At 45.1% G+C, this 22925-nt stretch overlaps 1 protein-coding gene across 3 annotated transcripts in view; it reads right to left on the bottom strand.

Moving 5' to 3' along the window:
• LOC126248714 (endothelin-converting enzyme homolog) overlaps window positions 1–22925 on the bottom strand; it is a 392778-nt gene that overhangs the window by 141771 nt on the left and 228082 nt on the right. For all 3 annotated transcript variants that reach the window (XM_049950013.1, XM_049950015.1, XM_049950016.1), the window contains exon 4: window positions 5639–5848. In XM_049950013.1, the coding sequence (XP_049805970.1) occupies window positions 5639–5848 (210 nt within the window). The remainder of the gene's footprint in view (window positions 1–5638; window positions 5849–22925) is intronic.

The following is a 22925-nucleotide window of genomic DNA, read 5'->3' as shown; positions in this document are numbered from 1 at the left end:
ATTATGATCACCATATTTACTTCAGTAACACTTATTAGCCGTTATACAGAAAAAATATGCAAGCTCAATATTTGAAATGGGACCCAAGAGCCATAGAGTTCATATTTTTAAAGCTAAGTTGAATGGCTTCTTTACAGAACCAACTTTGCTCTATCCTAGATTTTATTTCAATGGTTATGAATATTCCGCTATGCTGTACGCTCAGTTGCGTAAAACGTTGGAAAATTTTCTTGTTTCGTTTGTTTATATTTTCTTTTCATTTTTTCTTTTATTTTTTTATGTATCAACTGTTATGTGGAGTTTTACGAAGTGTGTATCCAATGTCTCGTTCCTTGACCAAGTAGCTTTCAGTCAGATGGCACACCATATCCTGCACCTGAGAAAATATGTAAATAAAGATGAAAGTCACTGAGTGGCAGTTCGGGACCTTAAGTAGGGCATTGCTGCGGCACTTGGGTTGAGTGGTCCTGGATTATCCTTCTTACAGTGACCGACATTTGAATAATTCATTATTACGTAAAACTCTTGGCATATCATTCATGAAGTCAGTTTTTTCGTAAAAGCGTTTCCCTGTTCTGATGTCTATTGTCACTGAATCAAATGTTTGCTCTTGCTACAGAGAAATGTATGGCTTAAAAGGGTTCATTTCCTTTTCAGTTATGCAACTAGAGCGGGTACAGTGTGTTTCATCATTGTGCTCTAGCTCACCGTGAGCAGATTTCTTTAGACAAATGTATAAGGAAATATATGTAAAACAAATCTTATTCGACAGCCTGCGTCGTTAACGCACGCCTATGCAGTGGCGCTCAAATCAGAGGCAAGTTGGTTCGTCTCCTGGTGCTTGATGAAATTTTCACTGCCAATATTTGGCCGCAAGGGCAGGAGAGGGGGTAGCGTAAAGATTCTGACTACCAGCCTTTGCGCCAATGTCCTGGATTAAATTTCAAACCTCTCCGCAGTGTCTCATATAGTGAGGGCATGTGACACTTCTGATGGCGATCCGTCCGTCGGATTGTGACCTTAGTTTCAGCGGCCCCTCTCCTTTCCCTTCATCCATGACAACACAAAGCCAACTGTACAAACGCTCATCACAGTCATCCTCTGGATACAGGTAGAAACTTGACACTTCATAACAGGTCGGAGGAAGGCAACGGAAAACCACGTCCACTAGGATCTTGCCATGAGCAGCGGTGCATGATTCCTGCACCTGCTTCCCCTACACTCATTCCCTGAGTGTGTGACAATTTATATACAACAAAGGATTTAAAGAGAGGGTTGAGGGAGCAACACGTGCCGAAAGGTGATAACTTAAAGTGTGTAGAATGGAAAAATGGAAATCAGCGATTGGCAGGGCAGGTCCAGCAGCCTTGGTGCAGGTATTATTACATCCGACGCCACATTGAGTGACCTGCGCTCCGGATGGAGATGAAATGATGATGAAGGCAGCACAACACCCAGTCCCTTAGCGGAGAAAAATCCCAACCCAGCCGGGAATCGAACCCGGGTCCGTATAACGGCAATCCGTCACGCTGACCACTCAGCTACCGGGGCGGACAGTGTAATGAATGATACAGGCTACGTCAAAATTGAAAGACGACTCGGGACGCCGTAAAACGGGTGTTTACCGTGCTCCATATAAATGCAATAAGGCATACATCGGGCAGATTGAGCGGACAGAAAGATGTAAGGAACACAGAAGACACACTGAACTTAAGAACCAACAAAATCTGCGACTGCAGAACATTGCACGGCTCTGGGGACTCAATTAAATATGAAGAAACGGAAGTGTAAAGACAGACCTTATCGTTTTGGGTCTGTGCTCTGAAGGGGGTTATTGAAATTCGAGTGGCCGACTGGCTGATCAACAGAGACGGTAAGGTACGCTGCTTAAATATCGTGTTACGAAGACGACTGCACTCGGCCGGACACTCAAGAGCAGTACAAACGACAGATACACTGTTGCACCGCTCTGCAGGATCATACATCCACGTTACATACCTTGAGTCAGGAAATGGGCTTGTTTGCAGTAAGACAAGTACCCATACAGACAATGCGACTACGTCTGAGGCACCACGGACTGTCAGAACAGCATCATTGTTGCTGCTTCCCGTGACGCGCCAGCAGAGAGAGATGCGACGAGAGTGGTACTCCCAACAAGACTGGACGCAAAAGTGACACCGCGTCATCTTCTCAGAGGAGTCCCGGCTCTGCGTACAGAGACACGATGGACATATCCGCTTCTGGAATCTCCAAATAGAACGAAAGGAACGTTGCCAGATTTAATTCGTCATCTAGATACGGACCCAGAAAATGGCATGATGAAAAGGGATGCCATTGGTTGCACAATACGACCGCCCCTGGTTCGCATAGCCGGTATTTCGGGCAGCAGTCGTCACATATTTCAACAAGGCAGCTCAAGATCACATATTGGCTGACCTGCCTTGACCTACCTGATACAGAAGGTTTTCAACTGCTATCCTGGTCAGTACGTTCTCCACATCTCCCACCCATTGAAAACATCTAATCTCGGGTTACTGAGTGACTGGCAGGTCACCACACGTCAACCACTAATATTTGTACATCCTGACATGGAATGACATAGAGGAGAGTTGCGTATATTTTACTGGCTCCTAATTTGTACTACCGCTATAAAATTCGTACCTCTTGTACTAACCGACGTTTACAGAGGTCAGCGTGAACTGCGTGCTTCTTTGTGCCAAATTGACAGCTATGTGTCCTATGTATTCAGGAACAGACTGTCTGAAAACAGCGTTGATTTTGTTGTAGTTTACATCTAACTTTTTGTAGATTTGGCGAAGACAATTACTGTTGTAAGGTAAGGCGCAACATATTGTTTTATTTATGGTAGAATATACATGAACTAACCTTACTTTCAGACAGTCCCAAATCTCTTGATTCGTTTGTAGGAAACTGACAAAGAGAAACTGGCGACGTTGTCTATAATGTATCGGTATAAATTTTCGATATCGTACCGGTACAGTTTAAGAAACTTACTCGTACAGTGAGCTTTAAAACTGCATGTAGCATAATTAGTGCACCATAATGTTCAGTAAGTATGTAGTGAGTTTTCTAATGCGTTCTTTATCCCATGTTATCAATTAAATAATTATTTTATATTACAGTATCGTAACAGAAAGGCATTATGGAAAGTGGAGCACATTTGAACAGCATATAATTGCAACAATGTAACTGGGGATCATGGATTAAATGATCGTGCGTGCACATAATAGGCCAAAGCCAACCGTTGAGAGGCATGCTAAAAATAAAAATGCAAACGGGCTTATAAAAACCCGAACAAAAAAATGTCTTCCAACGAAGTTGAATATGAAATGGAAGAGTATTCTTACATTTGAAGATTTTATTCAGTCTATGCATGTCGGACGTAAGAAAACTTGCTTTCAACATTGCAGAAAGAAGCGGACTCTTCCACAATTTCAATGCAGATGAACCCATGGAAGATAAAAAGTGGGCCAAAGGCGTCCAGCCAAGAAATATCAGCGAATCCGAGGGAAATGATGAAAGCTCCAAGAAAACCTTCAAGGCTTAGCCAAGGAGCCTGTGAACTGACCAGCACTCTATGCAAAAAAAAGTTTACCGAAGAAAAGCAGAATAAATCTAGCACCACAACTTCGCCTGCGAAAAGGAAGTGTTGTGCGAGCCAGATCTAATTCATACGCATGAGATGCAAAATGTGGATTCATGGATAGTGTGAATGGGTGGATGAAAGAGAGAAAAAGTTATATTGTAACATCTGCACATAGTGATGTAAGAATTACAATATGGAGCATTTCCATAACATTGACCAGTACATACCTTCAAGCTCAGGTTGGTTGGTTGATTTGGGGGAAGTGGACAAACAGCTAGGTCATCGGTCCCATCAGATTAGGGAAGGAAGTCGGCTGTGTCCCTTCAAAGGAACCATACCGGCATTTGCCTGAAGCGATTTGCGGAAATCACGGAAAACCTAAACCAGGATGGCTGGACGTGGGTTTGAACCGTCGTCCTCCCAAATGCGAGTCCAGTGTGCTAACCGCTGCGCCACCTCGTTCGGTCAAGCTCAGGGACATAGTTTATAAGGATGGTTCAATTTATGCACCCAATATTGATCCAACTAGATTCCTAATTTGTATCACTTGCAGGCATTTCGAAAATTGAGCGTCATGTGTTTATTTTTCACAGAATTTCCATTCTTGAAATCAGATGCCAAGAACAACATGCTCTAGCTGAGGATGGCATTGTTTAAATAATTTTGTGACTTATTGTTTAGGATATAATAAATAAAATCTGAAACGTAGCACAATTTGGGCAACTCTCCCCTACGCATATCTGCCTATCACGCTAATTTCGGTTCGATGCGCAGTCGGCCTACAGTCATTGCTGCTGTAAGAGCTGGTACCTCTGGGTTATAAAATCACCTACAAATTTAATCATAAATTCTTTTCACTATACTGCATACACTATACGACAAAAACGACGCACCACGGAGGAATTATCCGAATCGGACGGAAATTGTTAGATGTGATGTACGGTACAGACAAACAATTACAATTTCAGAAAATTTAGATGATTAATTCAAGACAATGAGCTCCACAAATTCGGCAAGTCAGTAACGCGTTGGTCCACTTATGGCCCTTATGGAAGCAGTTAAGCAGGTATTCGGCTTGGCATTGATTGATAGAGTTGTTAGGAGTCCTCCTGAGGAATATCGTGATAAATTCTGCCGAATTGGCGTTATATCGTCAAATGCCGGAGCTGGCTGGAGGGTTCTGTCCACAATACTCCAAATTTTCTCAATACGGGAGAGATCGGCGACCTTGCTGGTCAAGGTAGGGTTTGGCAAGCGCGAAGATACGCAATAGAAATTTTTGACGTGCGCAGTAGGACATTATTTCGCTGAAAAGTAAAACCAGGAGGGCTTACCATGAAGGACAACGAAACGGAGCGTATAATATCGTCGAAGTACTGCTGTGGTGTAAAGGTGTCCCGCATGACAACCAAAGAGGTCCTGCTATGAACAGAAATGGCACCCCAGTCGGGCCATATGGGGTCACCCGCCATACAGGCCGGCTACAGGTGTGATGGTCTGCAGCAAAGTCAACTGAGAACGAATGGAACGTTTGGCAGGGCCCTCCAACCATCTCGCTATTTTGACGATCTAACTCCTCAATTGGACAGAAATTGGCTCTCAAAAGGACTTCCAACAACTCTTTCAATCAATGCCAATCCCAATACCTGCTTGCATAAGGATCACAGGTAATCAACGCGTTATTGACTTGCCCAATTTAAGCTCTTTCTCTTAAATAAATCATCGAGTTTTTCTGAAATTGTAATCATTTGTTTGTCTGTGCATTTACATCACATCTACCGATTTCTATCCAATCCGGATAATTCCTTCGTGGTGAGTCCTCTTCTGATATCCTTGAGTGTATGCAGAATAAGGAAGCCCTCAGTACTTACAATCCTTCCTTGTGTTGCAATTTTAATAATCAGCAATGTATTTAGCATTCATATGGCGAAAGAGAATTGATCTATAACGTTTTAGAGATTTAAAAATGTTGATGTTTCCAACTTGGCACTTGTAATAAATATGGTTAGAGTTTGTTGGTTGATAGCTTACCTAGTACATTCTTGATGACGAGCTGGTTCTGCTGCTCGAGCTTGACGAAGGTGCCCCACATGGACTTGCTGTCGGGGATGGGGTTGGCGCGCACCCAGCCGCCGCACGCGTACTGGTAGAAGTCCGTGCACGGGTCCGCCGTCTCGTCCATCAGGCTCAGCACCGACGCAGCCGCCGTCACGCACGACATGGTCACGCAGTACGCTTCCTCTGTCGACAATCGGAAAACACTGAGTTTCTCCATTCGCTGGAGTGGCAACATTTGAGAGCTGTAAATTACTTAAAATCGTTAAGTTTGAGATTACTACTGTGCACTAATGGGCAAAACATTTTAACACCGCAAGGTAATCATCTTACAACTACCGCTATACGTGAATAGTAACACTGTAAATAATTAAATAAATCTTCAGACTAATACAAGTACATCAGTACATAAATAACTGCCTTTGTAACGATACTCGGAGCTGCAATAAGTCTTTTTCACGCCAAAGTATTAATTGAGAGTGGCGATTCATAAGATGACAGGGCTCAAAAGTTGTGATTTACGATTTCGAAACTAGTAGCAACTTCTGGCGCCTGCAGACGGCATGGAACGAGTCACAGTGGCGGGCATGTAATTATGGAGATTAGACTAGTGTTCAGACATCCCCGTAACGTCGTACATCGTGGGGTATGGTACTTTTGTCCTGCATAAAATGAGGAGTAAAGTCAGTGTGACCGAGCAGGAAACACGTGTCATTGCCCTCTGGTGTACTAGAGCTCATTCTCCGAAGAAAGGGTCGGAGTTCGTAGTACCATCAGTGGTGGTAGTAGTAGTAGTAGTAGTAGTAGTAAGTGTTGTTGTTGATCTTCATTTTTCATGCACAGATAGACAGAACCTCATACTAAATAAACTATATAATGAATTTCATGAATTAGAGAAATAAATTAATGAAATTGATAAATTTTCAAAAATATGTTCCAAAATGAACGGTAACCTGAATGTGTGTGAGACGTAGCGCCTTCAATCGTACCTACGAGTATATAAGTCGGACGACAGTTGTTAGCTTCATACAGACGATGTGTCACAACTTTTGTAGCATATGTGCATTCCCATCCAGCAGCAGTTCATAATAGTGACGACTGTGGCCGAAAAGTGTTACCATCTTACCCAATATGAAATCGTAACACGGGAAACTCCCCATCGCTTCCCCCTCACATTTAGTGGTAAAATGGCTCAGTGGATAGCCCGTCAAAAACTGAACACAGATAAAGCATGAAAACAGGAAGAAGGTGTACTGAACTGTGATAAAAAAGAAGCAATATAGAAACAGTGAACGGTCGAAGGTCAAGAAGAGCAACATCGAAAGATCGTCACTAACAGCGGCGTCCTGGGTGTGTGGTCACGGTGTTGGGTTATGAAGCACAAGGTCTATGTTCAAATCAACCTTGTGCCCCAATTTGTTTTTAATCACAAAATTACTAACTGTATTTGTGATCATTGACGTTTCCGTTTGCTGTATTCAAATTTGTGTCTGTGTCGTTGTATAACCTCCACACGTTCATACCTCCTATTTGGTATATGCAAGTACCACATGTTATGACTCTTGCGTTCCGTTTCGGAAGTTTGACTCTTGAAGTCCTTTGTTGTAACATAGTTCACACTCGCTTATTTCTGGTTTTCATTTCTGTGAGAGGTCTATGCATCATCTCGCTTTCTCTCACTATTTATCGCATTTACTTGCTACAGTAGTGTATTTTTACCACATGACTCATATTTTATAACCAATGTACAGTGTCACAGTTGCCAAGACTACACAAGGAGAACAGACACGTCAATGACCGAATGAAAAGTTCACAATATTGTGGAGAAAAAAAATGGAGCACAAGGGAGATCTCAACACGGATTTCCCGCTTTATAGTCCGATATCGTAACCACACAACGCGATGTCGAAGGTCTTACAATGCGCTCGGTGTTGCACATCTTGAGCTTGGACCGCTCACTGTTTATACACTCCTGGAAATTGAAATAAGAACACCGTGAATTCATTGTCCCAGGAAGGGGAAACTTTATTGACACATTCCTGGGGTCAGATACATCACATGATCACACTGACAGAACCACAGGCACATAGACACAGGCAACAGAGCATGCACAATGTCGGCACTAGTACACTGTATATCCACCTTTCGCAGCAATGCAGGCTGCTATTCTCCCATGGAGACGATCGTAGAGATGCTGGATGTAGTCCTGTGGAACGGCTTGCCATGCCATTTCCACCTGGCGCCTCAGTTGGACCAGCGTTCGTGCTGGACGTGCAGACCGCGTGAGACGACGCTTCATCCAGTCCCAAACATGCTGAATGGGGGACAGATCCGGAGATCTTGCTGGCCAGGGTAGTTGACTTACACCTTCTAGAGCACGTTGCGTGAAACGGGATACATGCGGACGTGCATTGTCCTGTTGGAACAGCAAGTTCCCTTGCCGGTCTAGGAATGGTAGAACGATGGGTTCGATGACGGTTTGGATGTACCGTGCACTATTCAGTGTCCCCTCGACGATCACCAGTGGTGTACGGCCAGTGTAGGAGATCGCTCCCCACACCATGATGCCGGGTGTTGGCCCTGTGTGCCTCGGTCGTATGCAGTCCTGATTGTGGCGCTCACCTGCACGGCGCCAAACACGCATACGACCATCATTGGCACCAAGGCAGAAGCGACTCTCATCGCTGAAGACGACACGTCTCCATTCGTCCCTCCATTCACGCCTGTCGCGACACCACTGGAGGCGGGCTGCACGATGTCGGGGCGTGAGCGGAAGACGGCCTAACGGTGTGCGGGACCGTAGCCCAGCTTCATGGAGACGGTTGCGAATGGTCCTCGCCGATACCCCAGGAGCAACAGTGTCCCTAATTTGCTGGGAAGTGGCGGTGCGGTCCCCTACGGCACTGCGTAGGATCCTACGGTCTTGGCGTGCATCCGTGCGTCGCTGCGGTCCGGTCCCAGGTCGGCGGGCACGTGCACCTTCCGCCGACCACTGGCGACAACATCGATGTACTGTGGAGACCTCCCGCACCACGTGTTGAGCAATTCGGCGGTACGTCCACCCGGCCTCCCGCATGCCCACTATACGCCCTCGCTCAAAGTCCGTCAACTGCACATACGGTTCACATCCACGCTGTCGCGGCATGCTACCAGTGTTAAAGACTGCGATGGAGCTCCGTATGCCACGGCAAACTGGCTGACACTGACGGCGGCGGTGCACGAATGCTGCGCAGCTAGCGCCATTCGACGGCCAACACCGCGGTTCCTGGTGTGTCCGCTGTGCCGTGCGTCTGATCATTGCTTGTACAGCCCTCTCGCAGTGTCCGGAGCAAGTATGGTGGGTCTGACACTCCGGTGTCAATGTGTTCTTTTTTCCATTTCCAGGAGTGTATTTTGCTTCTTTCTTCACAGTCCAGTACAGATCCTTCCCGCTTTCGTGCCTGATCTGTGTTCATATTTTGACGGGCTATCCACTGGGCCATTTTACCACTAAATGTGAGGGGTGTGCACTGGGGACTTTCCCTTGTATGTAGTCAAAACCACGTATTTGAGAAATGAAACTATATTACGTTTTTTTATCAATTATTGTTGATTTAATATGTTTAGTTAGTAGTGTGAATGAAAGTGCGAATGGCAGATAATATAATAAATGAATATTGTGATAACTATTAACTGAGGAAAAGGTACTGTTGCAGACGTATTTGTGCAGAGAGAGTGAATCATAAGCTCAGGGGAAATTTGTAAAGCGTAATTCGCCAGTTTATGGCATGGGAAAACAAGAAACGTTTTACGATAATTCAGTTATCTAAAGAGGGTCTTATTTTGATATTTGTGAATTTTATCAATTTTTTCTTTTAATAAATTGCTCACAAAAACTATTACGTTGCGATCAGTCCAATGTAAAAGAAGCGGAATAGCGCGGGTTTACACTGACATGTCATTGGCTGCAACGATTTTCAGCCTAGGAGAAGAGTACATTCGCACGCGTTTTGTGAGGTAAAGAATTGCTTTCTGGAGTCTAGGTTGATTTCGAAGCTCAGACACCATAATGATCGGACAAGTGTACCAGGAGCTCTGAATAGATGTAATAATTTTGCGTAATTATGGTTTAAATTTGATCGTCGAGTGCCAAAAAGTAATCGTGGGCAGTAATAAAGACGAAGGCGCGAAATTCTGGCTTTAATATGTAAGCTGTGGCTTTTGAATTAACTAAATTCCGCGTGGTGTATTTTGCAAGTTGGGACCGAGAATTACATGTTCAAATGGGTCGAGTTATAGAATATTTGCGCGAGCATTCTGTTACAGACAATCCATTCTGTAATTTTTCCGGTAACAGGCTTAGTAAGAGTGACAGGGATGGAAAAACTATAAGTTCTAATTTGCACGGATTTGGCGGTTATTTTGTAACAAAGAAGCGCGAATATAGTTCCAATTTCATTCGAAGAGTTTACTTTCACTCAGTCGCTCAGTTAACCCGATAAGGGAAAACTTGATGTACCCTTTAGAATCGTGTGACGCTGCTAGATCTACTACAGCTTCTCCATTAGAGAAACATTATTCGTCTTCTAACAAGACAAGCGTGTGGATTGGACTGCGGAAGAAGGTATAACCGAAGGGTGAGTGGACATTTTCTGTGGGACGAACACATAACCGCGACGCTGCAAGTGGACCGAAGTCATAATACGAACAACATCTGCAAAACATCGGAGAACGATCTCCAGCCTAAACAAAATCCCCCATTCAGTGTGGGCTCAACTCCTCAATGGGCCGTCGGTGCATTCGACACCTTGCATGAATTGAAAATCGGCAAAACCGCAACTCTTGGGACCACACAACATGGCTCCAGTCAACTATTGTCTACTTTCTGCGTTGTTTTGCCCAATGAAGACGCGCAGGTTTATGTGCTGCTGTAAGCAATCACATATTGCGAGGTACGCAACAAGAAATATGCTTTGCATACAATCTCTTCGCAACAGTCGCTCGGAAACTGGTCGAGATAGTCCTGCATTCAATTACAGTAGCAAATCCGGTCGGGTTTAAAACTGACTGCCGTTGAGCAGGCGTGACACTTTTCTCCAGTCCCTGTCAGTTAGGATCCTTTTACGCCCACTGTTCTTACGCCGTGATACAGGGCTGCGAGTGATACACCAGTCCTAGACTCTCTGGACGGTCCTCATTGGTACAACAACTAGTCAGCAAAATCATTAAACTTGTGTCTACGGGTACGCCCGAAGTCAACAGTTCCTCCCATTTCATGACGTCTGCACGTCGATTCATCTTACTGCGCTAATCGACTGGCAAGTACTTCACTGCCATGACTTAAATCAGTGACGGACGGTCACATGACCACCTGGTACTAGTTCATACCTATCTACAGCGTTCCAAAGCGACGAGCGCGCTCTTTTAAAGACATGAATAACATTTCTTTACTGCTAATGAGGAGAACACAGCAAGTGCCATGACCCGATTTCTCAGAAACCTCGCTCAGTGGAAGAGGGGTCCAAATAAGCGAACACGTGTCTCTGCTTACCCGTAGACACTCGACCGTTTCTGAAGAACCGACCGTCAAATTTTTCGACGTAATTTAAATGTCTTTAACGCGTGATAAGCCCAGTCCAACTAGGGGCACAGTGGCTACCGTCGCAGCCTCTCACTTTTGCATCCCGTATCCGAAACCCGATTACTGTTCTTATTTATTTCATTTATTTATTTTTTTCGTTTATCTACCTATCTCTGTAGAAGATTACTACGCAGATGTTTTCCAATGTATGCTGAAATAGCGTTGTCTTTATGTAAATGGCAAAATTATTTGAAATTGTTCCCGATGAAATTCCTGTTCCTAATCAATAGCAAACGCCAGATTATGGAAAAGTTGTCTGTCATGCTTGGTCTGCCCCAAAACTATTGCCAAAGTGGTAAATCTTTAGCAGTGATGACGAAGTTTCTTTCCCGAGTGAGATAAACCCAAGAAATGTCGCTGTTGAAAACCTGCCTTCGCGCGATGCTTGTGGTGTTCGGAATTTTTATTATTGGTATCATCCAAGGGATTGCATCAAATCTTTCTGAACAAAAAACATAAGAATGAAATATAAGAATTGATACAAAACCAAAAATTAAAATATGAAAATTTAAAAAAATTGTAAGCCCTGAATATACCATACACACATATATATTCCATAATAAATGAATTACACTTCTTGTGAAACCTAGTTACAATTTTACAATTAATTTAACTCTCTTGTGTCCCCTATCTTGATAAGAAACATTCGTATAGTCGATAAATGAAAATAAAATGAAAACAATAACCGGATTTGGAACATGAGACACAAAAGTGAAAGGCTGCGACGCTATTTATTATGTGAGCTTCTCTTGCGCTAAAATGCATCTGAATTACGTCGAAAACCTTCGGGGTGGTTTTTTCAGCAGCAGTCGAGTATATACGCATAATCCGAAAAACGTATTTGCATATTTAGACCCCTCCTTCCACTGAGCGAAGTTTCTGAGAAATCGTGTTATGGCACTTACCGTGTTCACCTCGCGAGCGTAACTTGGCATACTGTGACGTCTGTGCTGTAGCGTAATGTTAATGGGGTCAAGACAACATGCAAAGGAGCTGAAAATCTCGGCGCAGGGAACACTTACGTCTGTGCCTGTCTATAACACTCTATATCGAGAGTCCGGTTTTAGATATACAATGGTTTCCTTTAATCGCTTATGATGGGGGAAGAAGCGGTTACTTTGAAGCGGAGTAAAATCCATTTCTTTCCACATTTCAGAGAGAATTATATCCAACGACTAGGGGTTACAGCCCACATGGTAAACACGACCACAGAGGGAAGAAAGCTAAAGATGGAATTTCTCATAGATCGCCTAGCAAACGAAGCGTTCTAGGCGCTTGCAAAATGGCGATGGCTAACTCCTTCTTCAGGAAGGACAGTCAGAGGGGTACGCATTACTTAGGCCTATATAGCTAACGACAATCGGTTGTAGAATTATGGAACGTTTAAATGCATCGCATATTATAAACGTTTTGAAAACCGACTTATCCTGTAGAAACCATAATGGATTAAACTTGTGGCCAACTTGGGAACACGTTAAAGAGCACGCACTGCCGTCCGTGATGATCACACATCAGCGTGGCTGACAACTGCTGAGTGCCAGAATGAGATTTTCACTCTGCAGTGGGCCGGCCGCTGGTGGCCGAGCGGTTCTGTCGCTACAGTCTGGAACCGCGCGACCGCTACGGTCGCAGGTTCAAATCCTGCCTCGGGCATGGATGTGTGTGTTGTGCTTAGGTTAGTTAGGTTTAAGTAGTTCTAAGTTCTAGGGGACTTATGACCTCAGCAGTTGAGTCCCATAGTGCTCAGAGCCATTTGAACCATCACTCTGCAGTGGAGAGTGCGCTGATATGAAACTTCCTGGCAGATTAAAACTGTGTGCCGGACCGGGACTCGAACTCGGGACCTTTGCCTTTCGCGGGTAAGTGCTCTACCAACTAAGCTACCCAAGCACGGCTCACGACACGTCGTCACAGCTTCAATTCTGCCAGTACCTTGTCTCCTACCTTCCGAACTTCCCAGAAGCTCTTCTGCGAACACAGGTTTAACCTGCTAGGAAGTTTCAAATGCTGGGTGGTCATTTGTGCGTGTGGATGTGCTGCAATCCGTCTCCCCAACGCACAGCATACGTGCGCGATTGGATTTAAATCGTGGGAACGGATAGGCCAGTTCCAAGAGCTCCTCCACCTTCGTAGTTCGATGGGGTCGCATAGTGTCATCCATAAAAATGAATGCACCCCAGAAAAGACGCACATGAGGAATAAAGTTGATCGGTGATTGTACCGTGATCAAAGATTCAAAGAAAAGTTGTTACGGCCATGCAACATTATACCTCCCCACACCATAACACCTGGACCACCAAAATTATGTTCGACAATGTTCCGGGGTGCATTTAGTGTTACCAGCTCTCACCATATGAAGGTACGACCGTCTGGCCATCAGGGAAAGAGACCACCCGTTGCAGTTGCCATGCCACTGTGGAGTATAAGATTGTGTGACTTGCAGTCCTGTTTAATGTGGTTCCAGTTGCGCCCGCTGTTTGACGTTAGTCCCTTATTGCCTGTTGCACAGTGTAGCTGTAGTTGACCGTATTCGACCCCGTTCTCTCCTTCGGGGGCAGTGTCTGTGGTTCGGAACGCTTCTCACGCACTTGAAACAGAGCTGTGTGCGATACCAAACTTCTGGACTACGCTCGTCACATTTCATCCTTCTTCCAGTTTCCCGATGATTCTTCCTCGTATGAAATCATCGAAATGTTGTCTCCGTACTATATTGTAATGAAGAATAGTACCACAGTGCACCGTAACTGCTCGCTGACACACACTGTCTTTTCCCGTTCCTTCAACTGCTTCGTTTCGTGGGAATAGCCATATTTGTAGCTATAATCACGCTGACGTCACACCAGCTTTCTGTACACAACTGAGAGACCTCCGTCGACATGCTTCCGAACTTTCATTCATTTCCACCGAGTTGTTAATATGTTTCGTTACTTCATATATCTCGTCCTTAAAAGCATTTACATGTGCTGTTCAAAATGACTCTGAGCACATCCTATACAAATGTAAGGTGGCTTGTAAGGTGGCATATTTTAGCACCTTACATGATATTTATTCAGAAAATAATATATGACAAATGGCACGCGAATAGAGACAGCCATTTGACAGAACGATACTAATATCAACATATCAAGGTTAATACTGGTACGTAAGATTTCAGAACCGTGCATATTATCATTGGGAAGGTGGTTTGGACGGACACAGGAAAGAGTTGTTTGTGATGTCGAACAAGCGAGGTGGCCGGCAGCTGGCCGGTGCTTCACACGGCAGCTGCTTTGTCGGTTGAGTGGCACTTGTGACCACAGGGGTTATTGGGGGAGCCTGAGACCTCACAGGTGAAAGAAGAGGAAGAGGGCGTACGTGCGAGACAGAGAGAGAATGTTTCTGCAAAGTTTGGTGGCAACAAGAACCGCGCGAAAATTCAGTCCTGAGTGGCCAAAAAACGCGTATGGATACATGTACGAAGAACGGTATAGTTTGGCGGCAACAAGATAAGGACTCTGGTGTCGACGGTGGTGCGAGGCGGACGCTGAGGGTCTGCTCCGCAAGAGCTCTCACAGGGGAAAGGCGACATCACGCTGGTGCCTGGGACGACTGTCGTAATCTACGTTCGAAATTATGGTGATATTAGAGCAAACAGCTGGCAGAGTAAGGCACTGTAACTGAAATTGCGTACGCGTTCCACTAGCTCTGTGCTTGAGCTCTCTAATTCTGTGTCCGTCTAGGTGGAACTTCAGTAAAACCACTTGCGTGGCCAGTATTAACCTACGTAAGTTAGGGAAAGGGACGATTAATGATAGAGTCTCCATTGTGGCAATGGTAGAATAGTTAATTTAAGGAATTAATTTGATTGTAATGCTTTAGGTTAGGAATATTGCTCATCCTGTTTTTAATCAATAAATGTAAGATTTAATAACAAACCATAATCAAAGCATTATCATTTATGTAGGTAGCAAACTACTGATAGAATAAGAGCTGTATTAATAAAAGATATTATCATATTAATTCGATGCAAACGATACTGGGGGTATATTCGCGCATTGAAACAGAGCCGAGGTCAGGTAGCAGTAATGAAACAAGAAGTTTCATAGTCATTATACCCCTGTACGTTGCACGCTTAGATTATGGCAGCGTGGTCTACGGATCGGACCGTCCTTCCTACCTCAGGATGTTAGACGCTGTCCACCATGAGGACATTCGGATATCGGCTGGAGCCTTTCGGACCAGCCCAGTTCCGAGTCTGTGTGCAGAGGGGCTGGTGAACCACCACTCTCGATTTGGCGACGTATCCTTTTGGCTCGACAGCCGCTGAAAATCTCAGCGTCACCTCAGTCACTGGCATTTAGTTCAGTGGTCCAACCCACATTTGAACCACTGTTCAGGAATCGGATCCAAACGACCAAGTCATTTGGTATACGTGCTACAGACTGTCTCAAGGATCTGGATCTCTCAGACACCCAGGGATGGAACGCACTGCCGCCTTGGCGTTTTCAGAGGCCCAAAATGATTTTAAGCTTGACACAGTACAAGAAAACGTGCACTCCAGAATTTGTTTCTACAATTTTGTCTTCGTCTGTTTTAAGTATGTACCACGGTTTTATCGTTATTTATACAGATGAATCCCAGCAGAAAAATGCTCTCGGTTGTTCTGCTGTTTTCCCTGATAGGGTTTTAAAGTGCGTCTTCCAGAGCAATTTACAAATTATAATACGGAGTTATATGGCATTCTGATGGCACTGGAGAGGGTTCACAGACATCAATGTACAAGGTTTCTTGTCTGTTCCGACTCTCTTAGTTCATTGCAAGTACTTCACCAAATGCATCCAGTAGACCCGCTGATTCAGCTCATCCATGACTCCTTACAGTGGCTCCAACACCACGGCAAGGAGGTGATCTTTTTCTGGGTACCTGGCCACATTGGGATACAGGTCAACGACATGGCCGACAAAGGCGCCAAGGAAGCATGTTGGGATAGTGCTGTCCATCAATGTCGCATCCTGTTGCCCGCCATCATCTCATTTTCTGACAGATCCATCATACGTCAGTCGGAGACTGATTGGTTGCAGGTGACAGACAACAAACTGCGGTCGCTCAAATCGATCACAAAGGCTTGGAGGACTTCATCTCAGCCTCGCCGCCGGAAGGTTTTGCGTACCAGACTGCGCATCGGGCATAGCCCTTTCACATATGGCTTCCTCCTCCGGCGCGAGGATCCACCATTCTGTGAAGTTTGTGACGTGCCGCTCTCAGTTCAGCATATTGTGGCTACGTGTGTCCTGTATACTTTATATTATGGCAGCCCTCAGTCTCGCTGGAGATCTGCCCACCATCCTCGCAGATACCGATACCAGTGTTACACGGGTGGTGAGATTTTGTGAACTGTCAGGCCTCATCCCTAAATTTGTGTGGATGGGCAGCAGACTTTAGAACATCATAAACTGCTCCGCATGTGGGGACAGCCTTCGTCCCCACCCATGAGACCTGCATGCTGACTTTTCGTCAGGGCGCTGATGACCATGATGTCGAGCACCCCCCTCAACCCAAATCATCATCATGATCATCATCGACAAGTATAATACGCCTAATGTTCTTTGTTTGAAAAATGTTAATGTTTAAGAGCAACGGAATTTTTATGTGTGTCCGTATTATTGGATCTGACTGCACTTGTGCATGGAATCTGATTGTGCGGAGAGTTATGTAGAGATTTTGCGATATGGAAACCACACTGACATTTCCAAGTGTAGAAATTGTGCTGCAAAGCCTACAATAAAAACCAGTTCTTTGTTACCTTGATATGAGATTTCACTTCACTAGAGTGCGTTGATCCTTTCTTGAGGTATATTTGTAGGTAAATGATTCATTCAGATACGACAGACCTACACTCATTCCTTTTGCATTATCACTTACATACTGCACAGAACTGTCAAAGGGTCACTATTTCGAAACACTGTAACTGTTTCCCATTGCTACGCATAAGTTTGAAATTTGGCTTTCTTACGGCTTTCTTACGGGTGGCACAGGAAAACATTTCAGACACACAACCGCTCAGAATCGACACGGAGAGGCCTCAGGAGGTTATATAAAGGGCGTCAATGTAACCACTCCTTCCATTGGGGCGTTGATTCTCCCACATTTCGCTCTTGAAAACGACAGTTTCCAGAGCGATTAGCAACGGAACGCCGTTTGTCAACGTCCGACAGAGTTGAGAACCCCCCTCTCCTCCCCTCCTGGGGCACGATTCAACCCTTCTCTAAAAACATCGCGAGCCATTGAACGTGATCTGTCCCCTTCAGAGTCTAGTGCTGCCACACTGTTTGCTTTGGTATACAGAGTGGAACCACTAGGGACCGTTCAAAATCATTCGACGACATTTGAACCTGATCCGAGCCAGCGAAGGGTGTTAATGCTTCTTCACTACTCCTACTTCATGCCCTCCTGCAACATCAGGGTGGATGTGAGTGGGAGTCCAATATTGACACATTCATGAATAAAACGACAGAGAGTCCCTCTAAGACTCCCCAATCCGGCAACACACACAGTGCCACCCGTGCACCGTTGTTGAGCACTTTTAAAACGTGTCGGTACAGAGGCTTCGCCACCCATTCAGCTAAGTGGCGTTCCATTGCTGCTCCAGCGCCTTAGAGCTGGCAACCCCTTCGACGCCCCTTAGATTCCACGTGTTCGCTCACGGTGTCCAGCAGTAGTCTGTGCTCAGTTTTGCCCTCAACTCTCGTCAGTAACTCCTCTACAGACAGAACTGCCCTGTTTGGCGTCTCCCTCCAGGGGTATATTTTCCCAGTTAATGCCATGGTCTACTATCCCTACGCCATATGTGATGATTTCCACTTACTGTGGATTAAAAACTTATGGATGAAAGTAACTTTGGTATTTTGTGTTGCCGCCAAGTAATACAGATCGATGAAACCTGTACCACACATAGAAGGAACTGCTGCAGTGTAGTCCAGAATGTTCGACAATGCTGGACATACCCTCATATTGCGATAGGTGGGAACATGTAATGCACCCAGGAACATTGTCTAAAATGATAATTTTGGTGTCTAGGTGTTGTGGTTCGGGGAGACATAATGTTGCATGGCTATACCAACGTTCATCCCCAACGTGCGTCATTTCTGGGGTCCATTCGCCCCTGACTTATATTTATGGATCAAAATGCGAGATCACATCGAACTTCACAGTTGGAGGAGCTCATGGAACAAGAGGGTATTCGATGAATGGACTAGCCTGCGCGTTACCCCAACTTAAATACCATCGAGCACGTATGGGATGCATTGGGGAGACGTATTGCAGCACCAATGGCCCCCTGGCAGTTGTCAGCTGCGCTGGTGGAGGAATGGAACACCCTACCACTAAAGCTCCTTATCAGTCTTGTGCCGGAATGGGAGCACGTTTCCGGCCGCTTAGCCGAGCGGTTCTACGCGCTTCAGTCAGGAACCGCGCTGCTGCTACGGTCGCAGGTTCGAATTCTGTCTCGGGCAGGGATGAGTGTGATGTCCTTATGTTATTTAGGTTTAAGTAGTTCTAAGTCTAGGGGACTGATGACCTCAGATGTTAAGTCCCATAGTGCTTAGAGCCATTTGAACCATTTGGGAGCACGCTGCAGAGCATGCATTGCCGCCTGTGATGATCACATATCCTATCAAGAACTACATCCTGCCTTTTTTAATGTCCACAGGACCTTCATAAATCGCGATGAATTTAGTGTAATTATTTTCTTTGAATAAACATGTCATTTCTGTTTATCTCATTGAATATTTCTTTTAATTACCCTCTATACTATATTACAGCCGTTTTTTACGTATTATATGATCCAAGCTTCATCGAGGTGTGTTAGTTTACGTGTCACGTCATGCGAAAGTTACTTTCGTCCGTAAGTTTTGCACATGAGTGTATTACAACGTATCTCTTCACAGGATTTAACAATGAAAGTAATACTGTTTCAACAATTTCGCAAATAGTTTCGTTTTCTGAATGGAACGTCCTCCTTATTAAACTACTTCGTACTCTGGGGTTTCAGTTCAGGGTTAGTTTACGTGCTACTATATATATACAAAGTTTAATTGTTTGTCGGTGAATGAAATGGAAGGTTAGATAGGTTTCCTCAGACAGGGTCGCCTACCACCACCAAAATCAATGTTATGGAACTCAGCTCATTCTGTTCGACCATTAGATCCAGAAGGAACTAAGTAGATAGCGGCGCCCTCGTTAACACAACGTTCGTTGACCTTTGGAAGATATAACGCACAGCTGCGCAGTGTCACCTGTCGAAGAAATTAGCTTTTCGCATATCCGACCCCATTTATGTCTGGGTTGAGAACTCCCTAGAGTATACAATGCAGCACGTCTTCCCTCACAGAGAGAAATCAAATGCGAATTGAGCCTACCACAAGTGTTATAGGGCAGTTATTATTCAAGGAAGGAGATTGTTACTAATGGCACAGTTCTATTTAGGGAAGATGTAGCACCAGAAAATAGCTGATCCTAGGAGACTACATGGATGAAGAGGGGAATATTAGGTTTTAACTTTTCATACACCACGAGTTCATTATAAACGGTGCAAAAACTCGGTCAAGAGAAGGATGGGGAACATCCCGTCATTCGTACTGATCGATTTACGGAAACCACGGGAAACCTAAATCTTAGTGGTCATACGGGGATCAGAATCCCTATACAGGGTCTACTTAAATTTGAGACCAGTGTCTCAACTGTCCACCAACTGCCAAGGTAGGAAATTACGTGTTCTCAGACAGTGAGGCTCCAAGAACTACCTTCCATGGAGTGAATTCCAAAGCCTCACCTACCATTACAGCCTCAGTAAATGTTTTCACAGAACATAGCTGAGAGATTAACAGGGTACTAATATTAACTTAAGACTTAAAGCATAGCGATAAGCCACTGAGGAACGTTATTTTTGTACAACAGCTGCTACTGGCAGCGCGCTGTGCCTCATGCCTCAGAGTTTGAGTTACGCATTGATTTTCTTAGTTTAACGAGTTCCGTAACGACTAATTCTTAATAAAATTTGTTAATGGGGTGAAATAGATAAAGTGCTAATTTTCATTCTAACAAATATTACTCGGGTTGCCCAAATTTTGAGTTATCCGATAATGGAGTTGTTCTATTGAAGCGTAAATTCCGAAAAAAGTAACAACAATAATAGTGAGAAAGCCGGCCGAAGTGGCCGTGCGGTTAAAGGCGCTGCAGTCTGGAACCGCAAGACCGCTACGGTCGTGGGTTCGAATCCTGCCTCGGGCATGGATGTTTGTGATGTCCTTAGGTTAGGTAGGTTTAACTAGTTCTAAGTTCTAGGGGACTAATGACCTCAGCAGTTGAGTCCCATAGTGCTCAGAGCCATTTGAACCATAGTGAGAAATTCTTAACTGCGGTAAGAACTTAAAGCGAAAGAGAAGTTGAAGCAGTATTATAGTCTTTCATTTCTTTCCATCCCATTGTTTCCACTAACTTAGTAAGGCTTTGCTAAATTAACATTGGACTTTTGCAAAAATTGATCCTATTTACAGCATGACTTCATTTTTATTTTTTTAGAAGTAGACAAGAAGGAGAAAATGCAAAACTGGGTGGTACGTAACTCAGTGATGCCACAAGACGAAATTTTCCCCTTAAGGTTCACATAGAATTAGGGAATGTTCGTTAATGCCCAAAGGAGGAACTGCTTACGATGGCTTTCTAATGAAGAGTTCACATGATATACACTCCTGGAAATTGAAATAAGAACACCGTGAATTCATTGTCCCAGGAAGGGGAAACTTTATTGACACATTCCTGGGGTCAGATACATCACATGATCACACTGACAGAACCACAGGCACATAGACACAGGCAACAGACCATGCACAATGTCGGCACTAGTACAGTGTATATCCACCTTTCGCAGCAATGCAGGCTGCTATTCTCCCATGGAGACGATCGTATAGATGCTGGATGTAGTCCTGTGGAACGGCTTGCCATGCCATTTCCACCTGGCACCTCAGTTGGACCAGCGTTCGTGCTGGACGTGCAGACCGCGTGAGACGACGCTTCATCCAGTCCCAAACATGCTCAATGGGGGACAGATCCGGAGATCTTGCTGGCCAGGGTAGTTGACTTACACCTTCTAGAGCACGTTGGGTGGCACGGGATACATGCGGACGTGCATTGTCCTGTTGGAACAGCAAGTTCCCTTTCCGGTCTAGGAATGGTAGAACGATGGGTTCGATGACGGTTTGGATGTACCGTGCACTATTCAGTGTCCCCTCGACGATCACCAGTGGTGTACGGCCGGTGTAGGAGATCGCTCCCCACACCATGATGCCGGGTGTTGGCCCTGTGTGCCTCGGTCGTATGCAGTCCTGATTGTGGCGCTCACCTGCACGGCGCCAAACACGCATACGACCATCATTGGCACCAAGGCAGAAGCGACTCTCATCGCTGAAGACGACACGTCTCCATTCGTCCCTCCATTCACGCCTGTCGCGACACCACTGGAGGCGGGCTGCACGATGTTGGGGCGTGAGCGGAAGACGGCCTAACGGTGTGCGGGACCGTAGCCCAGCTTCATGGAGACGGTTGCGAATGGTCCTCGCCGATACCCCAGGAGCAACAGTGTCCCTAATTTGCTGGGAAGTGGCGGTGCGGTCCCCTACGGCACTGCGTAGGATCCTACGGTCTTGGCGTGCATCCGTGCGTCGCTGCGGTCCGGTCCCAGGTCGACGGGCACGTGCACCTTCCGCCGACCACTGGCGACAACATCGATGTACTGTGGAGACCTCACGCCCCACGTGTTGAGCAATTCGGCGGTACGTCCACCCGGCCTCCCGCATGCCCACTATACGCCCTCGCTCAAAGTCCGTCAACTGCACATACGGTTCACGTCCACGCTGTCGCGGCATGCTACCAGTGTTAAAGACTGCGATGGAGCTCCGTATACCACGGCAAACTGGCTGACACTGACGGCGGCGGTGCACAAATGCTGGGCAGCTAGCGCCATTCGACGGCCAACACCGCGGTTCCTGGTGTGTCCGCTGTGCCGTGCGTGTGATCATTGCTTGTACAGCCCTCTCGCAGTGTCCGGAGCAAGTATGGTGGGTCTGACACACCGGTGTCAATGTGTTCTTTTTTCCATTTCCAGGAGTGTACAATGAACTAGGATTTAAACCAGCGTGGAAACACGACTCCTGAATATGCATCTAAGGACAAAAACTTCTTTTATATGCTTAAATGCGCGTTACAATAGTTGACGCACTATGCACAACGAACTGTAAATTTAGGATCGGATTTTAAAACAAACGGTAGCAAATTCTCTTAAGATCTGGCTGACCTTGCTTCTAGTCCATTTAATTTTAAATATCATCAGGGTAAATATTTATAAACTGCGTGCATATCATATACGCGGACTACTTAATAATTATAAGGGCTCATCCAAAGGGAATGTTGCAAACTGTTTACAGAACGAGTATCTTTCATTTATAAAATGAAGCTACAAAACTGTAATGCGGAATTAATCATCCATTGTATGCATATCATACGACATTGTTGAGGAACTTCTATATTTTGGAATATCCGCTTATCGACTGATGATATCTTTAGTTCACATAATTTTGGAAATCCCAATATGTAAGATATGGTACATTA

Source organism: Schistocerca nitens, chromosome 3 (genome assembly GCF_023898315.1).
Source record: "Schistocerca nitens isolate TAMUIC-IGC-003100 chromosome 3, iqSchNite1.1, whole genome shotgun sequence".
Classification (NCBI taxonomy): Eukaryota; Metazoa; Arthropoda; class Insecta; order Orthoptera; family Acrididae; genus Schistocerca; species Schistocerca nitens.
The sequence above is the reverse complement of the archived record's forward strand: the minus strand, read 5'-3'. Positions and strand labels throughout refer to the sequence as shown.